This window comes from Protobothrops mucrosquamatus, unplaced genomic scaffold (assembly GCF_001527695.2).
Source record: "Protobothrops mucrosquamatus isolate PMUCROS unplaced genomic scaffold, P.Mucros_1.0 scaffold_3, whole genome shotgun sequence".
NCBI classification, from domain to species: domain Eukaryota; kingdom Metazoa; phylum Chordata; class Lepidosauria; order Squamata; family Viperidae; genus Protobothrops; species Protobothrops mucrosquamatus.
In genome coordinates, this window is record NW_015386079.1 from 468368 (window position 1) to 486583 (window position 18216).

At 36.9% G+C, this 18216-nt stretch overlaps 1 protein-coding gene across 1 annotated transcript in view; it reads left to right on the forward strand.

Annotated features, from left to right (window-relative positions):
• DNAH14 (dynein axonemal heavy chain 14) overlaps positions 1-18216 on the forward strand; it is a 202818-nt gene that overhangs the window by 4104 nt on the left and 180498 nt on the right. The window contains exons 3-7 of the mRNA XM_029286756.1: positions 1531-1713; positions 2000-2028; positions 4230-4367; positions 9961-10091; positions 17673-17847. Coding sequence (XP_029142589.1) covers positions 1531-1713; positions 2000-2028; positions 4230-4367; positions 9961-10091; positions 17673-17847 — 656 coding nt within the window. The remainder of the gene's footprint in view (positions 1-1530; positions 1714-1999; positions 2029-4229; positions 4368-9960; positions 10092-17672; positions 17848-18216) is intronic.

The following is an 18216-nucleotide window of genomic DNA, read 5'->3' on the forward strand; positions in this document are numbered from 1 at the left end:
AAGCAAGCTTCCAAAGTTGGTTCGTCTGCTTACAAGTAAACTCACAATTAACTTCAAGTTGCAGCGGTGGCGGCGGCTTCTTGCTTCGCCGAAGCGAAGGCGTCCTGGATCGCGGAGAATCCTCGGGGCTCCGGAGGAGTTCTCGCCTACATCGTCCATATAGGACGACTCGGGAACTCAACTCCTACCCCGGGCAGCTTACCTATCCCCTTATGCCCAGGGGAAAGGTATCAAGCCGTTTGACAGCTGATGCTGGCTGTCAAACCGGCTTTTACGCAAAACAGGCGGGAGGCAGCAAACAGCTGCGACCAGCGAAATCGCCTGCCACCGGAAGTCCCCTGCTGTTTTTTCTTTTATGTAATTCTTGTCTGGCATGTTTTCTCTTCTTCCTTCCCTCTCTATCTCTCCCAGTTTCTTTTTCTGGCTTTGGCAAGAGGATGATTAAACAGGATGAGCCTAAATAGTGACTTGCTCATTTATCACACTCTAATAACTACTTCTAGGTTTAGTTTATATTGCTATTGCATTAATTAATTTTATAGCTCACATTCTCAAGTTAGATCAGCTCTATTTAAAAATAACTTTAAATAGATTCACTTATTCTTTTCATAAGGGAAAATACTCTTGAGAGAAACACATGCATTTATCTCAGTCAGAATAGAAGTCTGCAACATGAGTAAGGTCATATTGTACACGTGGACCAGAGTGGATTTTGGTGACCAAAACTGGATGCAGCATTCCATGTGTGATTTTACTAAGGATTTATAAAGTGTACTAAATACTTCATGTGATTTTGAATCTATGCCTCTGTTTATACAACTAAGGATTGTATTAGTTTTTTGGCTGCTGCCACACACTGCTGGCTCATGTTTAAGTGATCGTCCACTAGGATTCCAAGATCCCTCTCAGAGTTACTGTTTTTGAGCCAGGTTTCGCCTAATCTGTACCTTTGGTTTTTCCTGCCTATATGTAAAACCTTGCTTTTCTCCCCATTAAAATTCATTTTGTTGGATAAGACCCATTGTTCAAGTTTGTCAAGATCTTTTTGGATCCTGAGCTTGTCTTCTGGGGTGTTGGCTATTCCTGCCAGTTTAGTGTCATATGCAGATTTGATGAGTTCCCCTTCTATTCTCTCATCAAGATATTGAAGAGTACTGGGCTTACGATGGAGCCTTGTGGTACCCCACTGTTCGCAGATCTTTTTTTGATTATCTTTTCCAGGATCTTTCCAGGTATTTATGTTAGACTGATTGGTCTGTAGTTTCCTGGGTCTGTTTTTTTTCCCTTTCTTGAAGATGAGAACCATATCAGCCCTTTTCCAATTCTCAGGTACTTTCTCGGTGCAAAGAATGAGTTAAGCAGCTCTGCTTTCTCCCAACTGCCTGTTACTTCCTTGCCATCTTCTCTCTTTATAATTTGCATTATAAGAATTATAAACATGTTCATGCATTATAAACATGTTCAAAATCATGTTTACCTTATTGATGAAGATTAGAATAATCTAAATGTTTTGTTTCTTTTCGTTTTTAGTTTCTCAAGAATACGTAAGGACAGAATTGTTGACCGACATGCTGAAATGATACAATGGCCTCAGCCCAGGAGTTTGGAAGATTTTAATTTGAAAAAAATAAGCACAGAAAAACTCCCTATAATTTCTTCTCGTGAAAAATCTGATTATATTATTAGTGATGTTTCTGTTGAAAATGAAGGAAAGTATAACAGATGATTTCGTCTGGGTGGGATAGCAAACCATTCTTAAATGACCCAACTTAGATGCTTATGACCGCTTAAGAACTAACAAAATTATGATGGCATAAACCTCCATGGAGTACAATCTATATCCTTATAAATTAATTATACTCCTTAGGTTCAATTATATAAACACCTATGATGTTATAAGTAAGGAATTGTAAGGAAAACTGGCTCTGTCCCTTTATAAAGATATTTATTTATTCTTGACCAAAAATGTTATAATTTTAATATAATTTCATTTTTGTAGGTTGTCCATACCATATGATAATGCAATATGTAAATAATGTAGATATTATATTATATTGCATTGTATAATAATATGTTACTTCTGACTGTCCAGAACAATAGCAATTTTATGTTATCACTCACACTTTCAGTTCTGCCAAATTTTAAAATGAGTGTGTAAGAGCATAAATTATAGGAGTATCAGATACGGATTGCAAAACTCAAGGTAATCAGTCAGGAGCAGTAAAGAGACAGAAAATGTCCTGCCATCTTATTGCCTTTATAATTATAACTAACAATAATTATATTAAATCAGAATTTTCTACCCCTGAGATTGCCAATTAACCCAAAAATATTTATTCCATTGAGTAAAGTATTCTAAACAAATTAATAATTTTCCATAGTGTGGGCTTTTGTTTTATAAAAAGGCTAAAGTGAAGTACCTTCTTCGTGCCATTTAGATCCCCCTCTCTCTTCCCCCCCCCATACTATTTATATGGGCTGAAAAAATCTAGATTACCATTAGTTGACAGTGAATTGATACAAAAAATTCAAACATATGCAATTTAGTAATACCATGTTTTCCTGAAAGTAAGACCTACCCCAAATATAAGCCCTAGTTTGGGGGTGAGGCATCCCCTGGCCTGCATTTCACAATCAGAGGCCTTCTGGAAAGGTCTTTGACTTCAAAATGCAGGCTGGAGTTCCATTCTCAGCTGCAGAATGAAGCTGCTCCTTCAGCCGCAGAAGTGGGCCAGCTGGGCAGGGCTACTGGTGCCGCCGTGGCAAGGTGAGTGGAAAAGCCACCCCACAAAAATAAGACCTGGTGCCTCTTTTGGAGGCAAAAAAATAAAAATAAAACCAGATCTTATTTTTGGGAAACACGGTATAAAGTTGAGCGATAGATTTGACTGCTGGACTAGTTGTTTTGCTGTCCTTCCAGCATCTGGGAAGATGAGGCTTTTAAAGATAAACATATTCCCACTCCTGCCTCATTAGTAAATAACTCTAATTATCTTGATGCAGGACACAAGTTATTTAGGAGAAATGACTTTTCCACAAGTAGATTATTATTCCATTTGTGTGGGTTTTGGTTTTTTGAGGTTTTTTTCTTGAAAAAAGTTTGGTATTCTTCCGTTTCTTTATCCTTTGTCTATCAACTTGTTGCTTGTGATTTTATTTATTTCAAAGTATATGGCCATCCATCTCAACATTATTATTAAGAATTAATTAGCATAAATTTATTAACTGCCCAAATTTAAGTGTGTAACAACTATTAAAAATACAGTATCACAAAATAAAATGCAAATTGGCAGCTGAGATAAAAAACACCACAATTGTCAACCAGTCCATGGACTTCCGCCATGCATGCTAACTCCTATGCCTGATGACAGAACCAAGTCTTAAAGGCCTAGAGAGTTGAGGACAATCTGTTGGTGATGTTCCTCAGGCCCGATACGGGGACAGAAAAGATTTTTGGGATCCTGGCTAGGCGGCTCCTTTTTAATAGGGAAGACTTGAAACATGCCTCTCCTGCCAGTTATAACAGAGTGGGTAGACACACAGAGGGACAGACAGTTTACCAAGCCCCATGAATGGTTTTATAGGTAACTTCCAGCATCTTGAATTTAGAAGCACCATCAACTAATACAGTTCATGGAGCAATAGTGTAATATATGCTGATTGAGGAGCATGTATAACTGCCCCTTCAGCTTCATTTTGAGCCAGTTTCAGATGCTCTTCAAGGGCAGCCCGTATAATGCATGTGAAAAAGTGGACAATTTTGTCCAGGTCTACAGAATCAGAGGTGTTTGGAGTTATTCTGTCACAAATTGTGTTCTGGATTTGGATATCAGATGAGAAAGAAAGTAAAATAGAAGAGAAGCAGATAACATAAAATAGATGAAAAAACAGGATTAAGAGGATAAAATACTAAAATTGGTGCAAGGAACTCTTGGGTCCTAATAAATTGTGCAAAACCTTCTGAAACCACTGCTATAACTATCTGGGAAACTGTTTATCAAATGATTTGTTGCTCACTAGGTACAATAATTGTGTCAAACTATTTGTGCATAAGCCATATGTTTCAATAAAGATTGTGGTTTTATGCTAAAAGATAATAGTATTAGATTCTACCCCACATAACAAAGAGAATATTAAATGCAAGACTGATAATGATTTTAGATAACAAATATTTGCTAGTCTTTGGCTTAGCACAATGATTATGAAATTATATTGGCTTTCTGTTACAGATGATGATAATAAAAAGACAGAGAGTCAAGCTATTTCAGCACAGCTAAGTTGCCATACAAGGACTTGCATGAAATTTCAATTTGGTGGTGAACACAAACCTTTCAGGGTGAGAAAGTCTCCTTCATATGATAAAACTGGTACGTACATCAAAAGCCAAGTATGCTGAAGCCAGTAATATTAAAAATGTCACTTATGAGAGATACATATTATTCTAGTTTTTATCCTTGTTATTAAATTCTATATGTGTGGTCACAAGGAGTTGAAAATAAGTTTATAGTACATAATCAATTAAAAATGTTGTGGTTTATTGCACAGTCAACCACCTATCAAAACCTCAAGGACCTGGGATGGGCAGATATTGATGTTTGATGATGTTAAAGATGTCATCACAGGATGTAAACTGTTCCAAGTAATTGCCTTGTGCAATTGATGGTTATTTTGTCAATGCTGATGGTGTGCAAGTGTCTGGTTGTCTTGGGATTGCACCCAAGGGGCCTCTTACTCTTGGTACTATCTTTTCTTTCTTTTGATACAGTTGTTCTATTTCTATTTGCAGGTCTTTGTATTTTGTTATCTTCCCCAGTTCTTTTTCTTCTATTCTGCTATCCCCAGGCACTGCCAACTCTACTATCTAGGCATTTTTATTTTTCTTATCGACAATTGTTAAGTCTGGAATGTTATGTGGCAGGTGCCCATCTGTTTAAATCCTACAGTTCCCAGGGCATTTTAGCTTCTTCATTTTCTTTTCTTTCTTTTCTATTTTATGGTCCCATCACTTCTTGCTTGCAGGTAAATGATATTTCTTGCAGATCTTACAGTGCACCGTTGTTGCTACTTTGTTTCTGGTCAGTTTGTGTTATCTTCTTGCATTAGCTAACCAGGTTGTCCACTGTTTCTTCAACTTCTTTGCAGAAGTGGTATTTGCTGTCTGTTGCTGTCTTCTCAATTCTGGCTTTGTATGCATTTGTACTTAAGGTTTGACTTTGTGCAGCCACAATTAGCCTCAATGTCTCTTTCTTCAACTTTCTTGCTCTTAGCTCTTACCAGCTCTTGTTATTAATTGCCTGCTATTTTTTATGTATTGGCCATGTAGTACTTTGCCTTGCCTTGTTGCTTTTCTATTCTTCATGTTGTTTTTCTTGTAGGCCAATTTTACCTCTCCAGTACTCAGTAAACCTTCCTGGTATCCTAACTTCAGTGCACTGGTTAATTGTTCATTGTTAGGAAGTTTCTCCTTAATTCCAAGTTGCTCCTCTCTTTGATTAGTTTTCATCCATTGTTTCTTGTCTTGCCCTCTGGTACTTTGGAAAATAAGTTAACCCCCTCTTCTTTGTGGCAGCCTCTCAAATACTGGAATACTGCTATCATGTCACTCCTAGTCCTTCTTTTCTCTAAACTAGCCATACACAATTCCTTCAACTGTTCTTCATATGTTTTTGTCTCCAAGCCTTTAATCATCTTAGTTGCTCTTCTTTGCACCTTTTCCAAAGTCTCAACATCTTTTTGTAATGTGGTAACCAAAACTGGATGCAGCATTCCACGTGTGATCTTACTAAGGATTTATAAAGTGTATTAAATACTTCATGTGATTTTGATTCTATGCCTCTGTTTATACAGCTAAGGATTGTATTAGTTTTTTGGCTGATGCCACACACTGCTGGCTCATGTTTAAGTGATCGTTCACTAGGATTCCAAGATCCTCTCAGAGTTATTGTTTTTGAGCCAGGTTTCGCCTAATCTGTACTTGTACCTTTGGTTTTTCCTGCCTATATGTAAAACTTTGCTTTTCTCCACATTAAATTTCATGTTGTTGGATAGGACCCATTGTTCATGTCTGTCGAGATATTTTTCTATCCGGAGCTTGTCTTCTGGGGTGTTGGCTATTCCTGCCAGATTAGTGTCATCTGCAAATTTGAGGAGTTCCCCTTCTATCTAAGTCATTTATAAAGATATTGAAGAGTACTGGACCTAAGACGAAACCTTGTGGTATCCCACTGCTTACTTCTCTCCATGCAGATGTAGTACCATTAAGGACTACTTGATGAGTATGGTTTAAGTTAGTTATGAATTCAACCGGTGGTGATGCTGTCTATCCCACATTTTTCTAGCTTACCAAGAAAGTAGGTTATTGTCTACTTTGTCAAATGCCTTGCTGAAGTCAAAGAACGAAATAAGATTGGTTTGGCATGATCTGTTTTTTAACAAATCCATGTTGGCTTCTAGTTATAACTTTGTTTCTAGATGCTTGTTTTCAACTAGATGCTGTTGAATTCAACTAACACACCGGCTTGTAATTTGAAAGTTGTTAGTAAGCAGGCAGTTGGTCTGTAGTTGCCTGATGCTGCCTCTTTGGCTAAATCTTTTATTATTGGATAGGTTTTTCCAGATGTTAGCCACTCTTCAATTTCATTCATTGCAGTTAAATTGCTTGGCAACCAGTGAGTGTAGACCAGTTAGATGTTTCAACCAAAAACCATGCAGTTCATCCTTACCTAGTGCTGACCAATTCTTCATCTTCCTTGTTCTTTTTTCCACTATTTTTGCTGTTATCACAAGATCTTTCATTTCAGCCTCTTCATTATTCTTATCCACCTCCTTTAACTAAGCTGAATTCTTGCTATATTTTTCTGGGTTATCCCATATCTGCACCTAGAACTGCACTGTTTCTTCTTGCCAGGTATTTACTTCACTGCATTCTCTCCATTGATGGATTGGTAGAAATGTTTCTGATTGAATGAAATTGGAGATTCTGCCTATAATTTGCAATTTGAGTTTCATATCTGTTGATCTTCTTGACTATAATTTGCTGCTTTATTATTTCCAGTGCTTCCTCAATCTTCCTTGTTTCTAGGTCAGTGGTGGCGAACCTATGGCACGGGTGCCAGAGGCGGCACTCAGAGCCCTCTCTGTGGGCACGCGCGCCATTGCCCCAGTCCTAGGCCTTCAGCTGGGTTTTATAAAACCTTTTCGCTTTAGGCCTCCAGCGCCGTGTGCAAAAAACAAAAAGGTTCAATCAATCAGTAAATTTCAACTACTCGTGGGAAAAAAAGATCTTGCAAAGTTGGAATTGATTGATTGAACTTTTTAGTCCCACCCAGTCTGCCGTTACCACCGCAGCCACGCCCACACAATGGTCCACACCCACACAATTGGCCACACCCAGCCAATGGGCCACACCCACCCGGCACCCGACGATGCATAAGTGGGTTTTGGGTTGCAGTTTGGGCACTCAGTCTCTAAAAGGTTCGCCATCACTGTTCTAGGTGATATTTCTCGATTAGGCATTCTTTGGTCTCCTTGTTCTTCAGCTTCTTTCCTTTCATTTGTTTTAGGTTGCTTGCATCTGATCTCAGCTTGCCAATCTTATTTTCCAACTTGATTTTCCATTTTCATGATGCATTGTTTGGCATTTTTTCTGCTTGGTTGATTTTGCATTCCAGGTATTCAGTTATAATAGCTGGTATTGTACATTAGTTGGTTTGTTTCTTGCAATAAGCTGGTGCTTATATTTGATATTACAGTATTTACATCATTCAATGCTTGTGATAGCTGTTTCTTTGGAATAAGCTTTAAAGCAGTCAACCTTATTCTACTGTTTTGTGCTGTTCTAGATGCTCAGTTATTCTTCGTTTCAACTCTTTTACTTCTTTAGTTATAGGGATTTGTTCTTTTTGAGGCAGAGTAGAGAGTGCCTGGTTTCAGAATGAAAACAAATCTATATCTATGTTTCCTCTACTGCCAACTCTCCAAGCTTTGCCTCTGCAGTTTGAGTTATTTCTAGCAAGGCTTTGATTTCTTTGCCCTGAGTAGATTTTTGCAATTCTTCCAGGTATGCTTCTGTGAATACTTTATTTCATATTATAAATTGATGTTGATCTACTAGCCTCTTTTCTGTTATTTCTGATTCTGGATGTTGTTCTTTACAGAACTGATGCATTAATTTCAAATATCCTCTTCTTGTTGGACTTGATCTGTAATAATAGATCATTATTTCTTTGTTTTGCAATTTCTGTATATTTACAATAAGTAATCATCTTTTCTTCCAGTAGTTCTGCAACTGCTGGTCCTGGTTGCTCAGCTACAGTCCCGAGTCCTATAGCCCATTTTTCACCAAATGTCCAGGAACTTCAACAGCTAGCATAATTCTTGTTGACCAGTTGATGACTGAGCCATTATAGGTTTCTGTAAATTATGTCTCACCATATTTTTATGGAGAGATACTCTTCATCTGGCTCCTCTGGTGAGAACTTTCCAGTACGGTTAAACTTTTTGTATAGCTCTCATCTTCCTCAGAGCACACAAGCACTACAACCACATAAAAGTAGTGCCTCATTGGGGGCTTATTATTATTGTATCCCATCTTTTTTGTATGCTTCAATTTAAGGTGGCAAATATACCTAATATTCCTGCATCCTATTTTCCCCAGAACAGCTATGTGGGTGGGTTAGGCGGAGAAAGAGTAATTGGCTCAAAGTCACTCAACTGGTTTTCATGCCTAAAAGAGGCCTAGAACTCAGTCTCCTGACCTCTGGGCCAGCACCTTTACTACATCAAATTTCATATAGGTGCACTTAGAATTATAAGATATTTTTAAAAATGCATAAAATTACAATAATAAAATAGCAACCACCTAATGCTTGGTCAACTGATCATTCAGCTCACTATATATGCTTTCAAACTTGTGTTGCACTCCTTTGCAAAGATTTCTGAAAGCTCAATCTTTGTTACTTTCCTGAATGACCTAAATATTTCACGATGAGCAAGATATAACTGGTTGACATTTTCATTACTTGCTGGGAATCTTCAGTGTGCACTCTCAGCCTGCTTATATTGGGCAGGCTTATTCCATCTGGTGTAGATAATATCAAAGTTAACAAGGGCTCAAGCCATAAGGTTTAAGAATCTTCTACGCTAGGAATGTCCACAACTGGTAAATCAGCTGCCCAAAGGATCGGAATATATGCTGCTTATCAAGATCTGGGAGTCCAGGAAGGATCCCAAATTGTGCATCAGCTCCTTGAGATGGAATGCTATCTTATTCAGAACTAAATATTGAATTATCTTGGTACTAGAAGGTTCCTGAATAAATTGGATTTTTTTCTTGTTAGTATTCCTTCCAAGTCTATTTCATCCTTTCAAATTCTCACAGCCTCCAGCTACTTGATTAAGATCTTCACCCCATCTCCAGAATGGCATAGGATGGAAATATTTTCCTTATCCATAGCTGAAGAACGGATTACTTCAAAATTCTTAATAATTTGACTATGATGAAATTCACACATACACTTTGATATTTAAACATATATCTGAAGATCAAAAGTCACTATATTACATTCCTATATTGACATAACCTAATGGTTACTTTCAGATTTTATGCTAAGTTATGTGATACAACTGAGGTCAACAAAATTAATGCAGTCTCCTTCACCTTTCTCCTCTTCATTATGAGAGCTAGAAATACTTGTTTCTCCTTTTAGCTATCTGGTTTCTATGTTTTCCAAATAAAGAAAAGAGATTAATATGTATTACAGTTTGTTTTAAAGAATGATATTAGAAATTATGTGTTCAGTTTTGTTTTGAGGGGGGAAGCATTTGTGTTGTACAGTATAATAACTTATAATATCATAATTTGTTGAAATTAATTAATATTCATGAAATTTAAGTATAACTTTGGGGAGTTACCTAGCTCATGCTTATAGTATATGCTGATTGGTTTATGTTCTGTTCTAGGTCCCATTAATGATGATGCCATCTTGCATATTTTGAGACTCAGAGATAAACTTAGCTGGCAGACATTATTACCACCTTGTGAATTTGTTAAATCGAAAGATGTGGCTAAATTTCGGAAGATCCCATTACTGGTATTTTTCTTTATAGTTCAAGTCAATTTATTCAATTTGTTTAAGATTCAGCCTGTTATTTGTATAGTGTGTATATTTGTGTAATTTGGTTATACATTTCCATCTATTGTAAAGATTCTGTGTTTTGATAATGCCATAGAGTTTCCCCCTCCCCCAAGTTTTCTGGCTGTAGATTTGAATTGTTATGTGCAAGTACTGTGGTCAGCATAGAGGGGGATTATTCATTTTGCACCTGGACAACTAGAAGTCAGCCTTTTTTCCTCCAATTTAGTTTCCTTTAGATATTTTGTACCACAACACTATTTTCTTTAAAAAAATTTCTGACATGTTCTATACTATCTCTTTAGTCATTATTCTGAAGTAAGTATTGACCATAACAGGAATTGGTGACTTTTCTTGGGACAGACGCTATCATTTGCTCTCATGACACGATGAAGGCCACAAATGATACCAGAAGAGTGGTGGTAAAGAGAAAGGAGCAGAGCTGATGGTGTATGACCCACTTTTGGGGATTTACATTTTAAGAGTGAGAATTGGAGCATAAAGTCTCTGTAAAGCAAATTATTTCATTTTCATCCCTTAGAAAGCTCCTAATTGTCTCCCAAATAGCCTGATATCAAGTTTATTACTTTTAGTAGTAGAGTGGCCAATTTTGAGTGACATTTTGGACCATTTTAGAGGGCTTGGTTGTTTTAAGAATGGGATTGGTGTGGTCAGGGACTACCAAGACATTTTTCATCTTATCTTCTGAGAAGAAATCACATGCACAAAAAAAATCAGCTCTTTTGCTGATGAATTTTGGAGGCACAATCTACGAATACAGGGAGGCTGCATGCAGGGCATTCAGATGTCCATGTCCTCTGTAGAAGAAATAAAGTTATACTAATGATATTTTCCTGTTGTAGAGATTAAAGCTATTATGTGTATCTTTGGAAAGTAGTAATCTGATTCCTGTTCTTATATTGGTAGTCCATTTTGGACTAGCAATAACTAGAATAAAGATTATCCACCTTGATATTTTAAATATAGCTATTTTAAGTAAATAGTCTCATAAAATGTTGTATCTGTTCCTTTGGAAATGATTAGTTTCTAGGATCAATTTTTTTATTAAAAGTAGTATTTTGTAGATGGGGCTTCTTAGATTGATGATAACTTTGGTGTTATGTTTCTTGGAAAGGTATCAAATTTTAAAATAAAAGTGTTAGCAATACCTTTTATTTTTTCCCTCCCGCATTACCAGTAATAAATAATAAAGTTGTATACAAATTGTTTTTTTAATTTGAAAAAGAGAAAAAAGCTTTTTCTGAAAACACTTAATTCAGGAGTAGGCTCTGATTCTTCAGGGGAAAGGAGTATTGCTGAATAAGAGACAAGAATATCCCTGAAGCACAGAAGGAATATAGCTAGAATGGGTCAAAATATGAAAGCAAAACAATGTAATTTCATCAAGTCTCGTGAAATATAACCCATCTTATGCCAGCAGTCCATCAATGAGATAACTAAAAGCCAAACTTTTTCATCAGTATCATTTATGGAACTAACTCCACTTGTGGATCATTTTCACTGGGAGAATAGAAAATATAGGTACTTACTTTCAATAAGTACAGAAAGTACAGAACATGAAATGTGAGAAAAGTAATTATGGAGTTAATAATATAATTTTCAAAACATAACAATTCCAGTAATAGTGAACCTGTCTGCTAATATATGTAGTAACAATAATATTATTAAAGGCAACTACAGATATATCACCATAGTCTTTAAAATTCTAGGAAGAAACCTCAAAAATATAGGGACTCAACTGTCCTTTCAGATTATAGAAAAAATGGAAAAAGAAAACAGAAAACTACAGATAAAAATTAGTTCTAGAAATGATACTGATGAAAAAGTTTGGCTTTTGTTATCTCATTGATAGACTGCTGGCATAAGATGGGTTACATCTCACAAGAGCTGATGAAATTACATTTGGCAAAAGCCTTGTAAATTTCAATTCTGTGGATGTTGGTATGAAAATCCCAGTGTATCAACTTCAAAGACTTCTGCATCATAAAAGGAAGTGAAAGTGTTGTTTTAATGAGGCTATTATGCAGCTATGTAAACCAAAAAGAATATTTGTTTATAGATTGTTATCTGTAGATGTGGATGTGAAGAAGATGAGCTTGAACAGGAAGGCAAATCTATCTATGTGACTATCTACTCACACATTCAACCAACATGTAATTAAACTTTGGAATTCACTATCGTGATATGTATGCTGGTTTCACAAAAGGGTTGAGCCAACTCATGGAAGTAATGGGGTTCAGTAACAATTAGCCTTGGTGACAGTATAACTGCTTCTGAAGACCATATGTTGGAAGACTAGTGAAGATTTGTATTGCCCTCACCGTACCTGTGTTTAAATGAGTTTTAAAACCTTGGCTCTAGAAAGATCTATTCTGTATTTGGAATAGTCCATTTTTACTCCAGAATATTCCATGATGAAATATTTTGCAGTACCTTACAGGACAGCTTACAGAGTTTCCAGATATGACCATTAATAATAGGGAAACATTTGGATATATTGAACTGTAAATTTGGATATATTAATCTGCAAATTCAGGAAATTAGTTTAGTGGGAAGGAGGAGTGAATGCAGAGAAAGGGTGATTATAGATTTTTTTAAAAAAATTTTTTTATTGATTTTTAACAATAGCAATTTTAGTGCTTAGTAAACAGCATGTTGTCTGGGTTCATATGTTTAAAAACAATCAGTAATAATTAATTTCTGTAATTCCATAATCAATCTGTTAATTAATGATATATTTCTTTAATCTTCTCTTCTTCCAATAGTATTCTCCTTTTATCAACATTAAGCAAATATAGTTCTTAATACTTTCAATATATACAAAGTTGAATATAAATATTTTTGTGTGTTTGTGCAAATAACAATAACATCGGCATATAACTTCTTTTCTGATCAGCTTATATTTCAGTTATGTTTATAAAAGTCATCTTATTGTCATTATATATCCTGTTTGCAAGATTCTTATTTAAGCTTTGTTTCCCCTCTATATTCAAACCATTTTTATCAGTCATAGTTTTCTCAATGTTAATTACCTTTAAACAGTGCTTTAAAAAAAAAAAAAAAGGTGCCGGAACTCACACACGTCATACAACCCGCCTTGCCTACCCTACAAGGTTCCATCCCAAAAAGGTGCCGGAACTCCGTTCTGGGCGTTCTATGAGAAAAAAAGCCCTGCCTTTAAATATCCAAACTTTTCATTCATATACACCATCCCAATATTTTTATATTTCATATATTATAAAGAATACTACACTACTTTTATATTTTATCCCTCTTACTGTAGGGACCTTTATATCCATGATTTATCTATTATTTTAAGTGTTTAATCATATAGTACTCCATCTGATAGGTCGAGTCAAATCTCTTGAATCTAATTCTAGCCTTCTTCTTTTTTGGAGTAGTTTTCCAAATCAGTGTATTCAGCTTGCCAGGGGATTCTTCCTGTATTTTTGTGAATGTTGTTGGGAATAGAAAAGACAAGTTAGGTAGAATGTACATTTTTTGTCTCCCAAACGCTAATAATTATCCTGGCTGTTCTATAATCCATTTTGTTAAATCTTCTTTCCTATCTTCAAGTTTATTTTGAAGTTTTGAAAAATAGGATATCTTTCCCATTTCCATTGTTGTAGGAAGATCTTGCAAGTTTTCTTTTGTTTGTATTAGACTGTGGTTCTCTTCATTTGTAGCTTCCCTCTTTGGGTCCCTATCCCCTAGTTTGTATTCTATTATCTGGTTTGTTTGTTCATTCTTTATTGTTGTTTTCTGAGAGTTTTTAAACTGTAGGTTTAAGTTAAAGATGTGTTTATTTATGTTGTCAAAGTTGTTTTTAATCTCATCAAGATTTTAAACCATTGTCATTTGAATCTGTTGCAGCATTGCATACATTTTCTCCTGGAAAATATTTGCCTTGTCTTGAAATATTGTTCCTGCAGATCTTTGATGTTCCAGGCTAGGGCCTTCAGTAGGAGATATTAGGTGTGGTTTCCTGCCACTTTTTGATAAGTATGTAACATCCATTTTGTCTCCCCCCTCCAGATAGTCTTTCACCGGTACCATAGTCTCTGTAATTAGCCTTGTCAGACCAGCCAATCTTAAGGTCCAAACAACCAAATCTTGTATAATTTTTATCTTTATATATGGTTTTTATAATCCAATGCGTTTTCAATTATCAAAACACCGTTAAAAGCAGTATTTTATAATAGTTCTTCTATTCGAGGGTCTTACAATTATCAGCCAGTCAGATTTAGAGTCCAGAATGTTTAACCACCTAGAGGCTTTCCAGTAAATTCCCCCTAGAAGATTAGCCAAAAGTTCAGGTTTTTCTTTCTCTGCAAACAATTCTTGAGCTTAGAAATCACAGATCAGTAAATATTTATAATCCTAGAAGGTCAGCCGTTTTTTAAAACAAATATCGTTCTCACTCTGATGTAGGTAGCCCAGTGTGTTTTCTTTCCTCTGTTCCCAGCTGTTCTCTATTTGGAGAAGCCACTGAGGTTCAACGGAAGAGTTGTTCTTTATTTCTGGGCGTTTTGCCACTTTCTGTGTCTATGCAGCTGTTGCTCTATGCTCCACTAGATGTCAGTAGCCATTCATTTTCCAACTTTTAAAGCAAAAAGTTATTTTCTTGTGGTTTCATCAATACTCTTTCAGATATAAAGTCTTAATAGTTTTCATGATTTTCAGATTTATCCAGACTGTAGTATTATTAAGTTCATTTCAATATTTTTCTGTCCCCCATAAAAATTAAGTCACTATTGCCTTCTATGGAAGGGTGGGGGTGTGGTCCCCTCCTTTCTCATTTTTGGAGGATTTTTTGCTTCTTAGGGATCTTTTCCAAAAAATCAGTCACAAAATAGAAGAGAGAAGATCAATATTCTCACCCAAGTTCCAAGCATGCTGTTCACGGTTGTTCTAGTTAGTGTGTTTGGACTTTGGCAGCTGGTAGCTTGAGCTAGTCACTGGTATGCAGCTAGCTTTTCTCCTGTCAGGTTGGGGGGCTTCCCCGGATCAAAGGAATCAACTGCTGTTGTTCTGTGATCCACGGGGGGGGGCCTCCTTCCCCCCTCTGGGGCGACTTAGACCCATTTAGGGTCCCCTGGCAGGGTAAAACCAGCTATGGAGTACAGAGCTCCACAATCCCTCGGCCGTGTGCTATGGCGCAAAACCGAAATTCTGATTATAGATATTTTTACTGTGTATATAATTGCTGAGAAAAAAATTGTCATGTCACATTCCTTGGTTACCTGAATTCTGGAATTTTAGTCTGCTCCTTGCTATGTTTTTGAAGATTTATTTATTATGGCTTTTTCTAAAAGGCCAAAACAGTACACATGGTACTTAAATAGCCACAAAATAGAGCAGGTAACCACCTTTAAGTACCTTGGAGTGGTCATCCATGCCACCGGCTCACAAAAAGCCCATGGAGAATATGCGGCTGCCTCTGGCCAACGATCAGCGAATGCCATTCTTAAATTTTTCTGCACAAAGGGATGACACTATGTTCCAGCTGCAATTAAGCTCTTTCTGCCCAAGTCGCTAGCACAGCTTCTCTACTGGACCTTGCTCGAACCCTCAGCTTCGTGTTTTACACCACTGGAAAGAGTTCAATCCAAATTTATCAGAACAATTCTCCAGATGCCTCGCTGTGTTCCTAATGCACTTCTGCGCCTGGAGACAGGATTGATAAAAGTCGAAGCAAGAATTTGTATAGCTTCCTTAAACATCTGGCTAAGGCTTAATTGCTTTCCACAAGGCCTTGCTCCATTAATTCTACAAGATAAATTTTCCTCTTCGTGGATCAAGGCAGTTGAGTCCAACCTTGCCAAACTAAGCTTTTCATCAGCCTCAGTTCTCAAATTGGACTATGACCAAGCAAAACAAACCTTGCATCAAAGGGTAGAGGACATTGAGAGGCAAGCGGACTTAGGTGTAGCTCCGCTGTTTCTGGCTCCAGACTCTATTGTCAAGCCCGGAGCTGTCGGCACACAGAACAGCAGGGGGGACGCTGGGCGTTGGAATGCGGCCTTTTACCTCTGAAGGCCGGATGCTGGCTTGCTGATTGGGGGCAGAGCTGCAGGGTGGGGCTATGTAAGCGCTGGGAGCAGATCAGTCCCAGTGCTGACTTTATTACTGCACAGAATAAAGCTGCTTGTCAACTCGTTCCTGCGTTCCTGGATTTGTTCACATGGACGAAGAAAGACGTCTGACATCTATTAGATATGTGGTTACACCTGCCAGGTATCTTAGTCAGTTGGAGTCAGTAAACCACCGGAAAGCATTCTCGCTTGCCATGGTGTCATGCATTTCCATTGGCCGTCTTGTACAGCAAGTACAAAAAGACACCACTGTCTGAAAGACTCTGCTCCTGTGGCTCAGGAGAGGTGGAGACCATTGGACACATACTCCTTCGATGTTCCTTCTACAGAGCCATTCGGAAAAACCATATCCTCCCTATAATCAATAGATATCCTGGTCATTTGGAAAGAATCTATTTCCAGTGGCTGCTTAAGGATGAGCAGGCAGAGATCACGGCGCAGGTGGCCAGATTCTGTGCTGCAGCATTGGAGATCTGCCAGAATCATAATCATTTTAGATCCTTTTAATAATCTTTTAAAATTGATTGTATTACGTGTTTTATCCAATTTTAGACTATACATATTGTATTTTTAGTGTCAGGTCAGTATGTTTCAGTTTCTGAAGATAGTTTGTTTTTGATCTACTGCCTGTAAAACTAGGCAGACCTTGGTCACCCATTGATTGCACCATTGATTGTGATATATTGCTATGTCCTCTTGTGATGGCTCTGTCTAGTTTTGTTTTATTAGGATGTTTGATTTAACTAACAGAGATATATTGTGGTTTTGTGTGCTGCCTGCATCTTGCGGATGGGGCTGTGCTTGTTTTTGCGGCCCGGTTGCTGGCATGCCGCAGCCCGGTACTGGTCCACAGACCGGGGGTTGGGGACCCTTGGACTATAAGACCTCCAAGGTCCCTTCCAACTCTGTTATTCTGTTTTACTGATAGCTGAATAAGAAGATATGTTTGAAAACACTTTCTAAAATTATTGATAGAGAAGCTTCCACAATGTTATTCATTCCTGTTTCCTAAATAAGAGTTAGGTATCTAACAGTAATTTATGGTTTCCTTGATCTTTTATTCATTTTATTTAATAATCATTATATATAATCATAATTGTAACAGAGCACTTTCAGGTAGTTGAATAGTACCATTACACACTGCTATCATCTTTTTGCAAAGCAAAAACACTTACTTCTTCTAAATTCACTTCATGATTTCTAGTTTCTGATCATTTTAAATGCCCTTCTTTGAATCTGTTCCAATTTTTCTGAATGATACCTTTAAAATGTGAAAATACATTCTATTTTACATCAATTCAACTTAAATAAGTACATCAACTATGTCCTATATAATTTAACAAAATGAATTATGATGTCTAAGTATTAACAATTTTAATTTTTATAAATAATTCACATTTTACCATCTGATTTCTGTTTTCAGGATGATGCATTAAACAAAGATGATGGAGAATACATATACTGTCTTATAAGAAGTAGGGATGACCCCAAAGCAGCCTACAATCCATATGATCTTCAAGTAGTCTCTGCAAATATGGCTAGACCAAGTAAAGAATATTGGACTATTAGTGCCTCATATGTATCCAAGGTAACAAATCGCTTTTCACAGTCCAGAAATAGCAAATTACTGTTCCCTGATTATTTCTTTTTTTTAATTTTTTTTTATTATTTTCAAGTATAACAAAATATAAACATAAACTTGACGCATATAAATACAAAACATCAATACACAAAAGCAAAGATACTTTACGGGTGGTCCCGGCTGCCTCCTCTCTGCTTCCCCCTCTTTCTCGTACCAAACCTTCCTCCCTCTAGACTCTCAACCACTCCACCTTCCTCCTTCCACTCCCTACTTCCCAACCTCTTTCTCAAGCACCAACCAGAAGCAGTTTGGGGTAACAGCCAGGATCATCCTCATAAATATACTTCCAGAATAATTAATAAACACATCAGTTCTTATATATTTT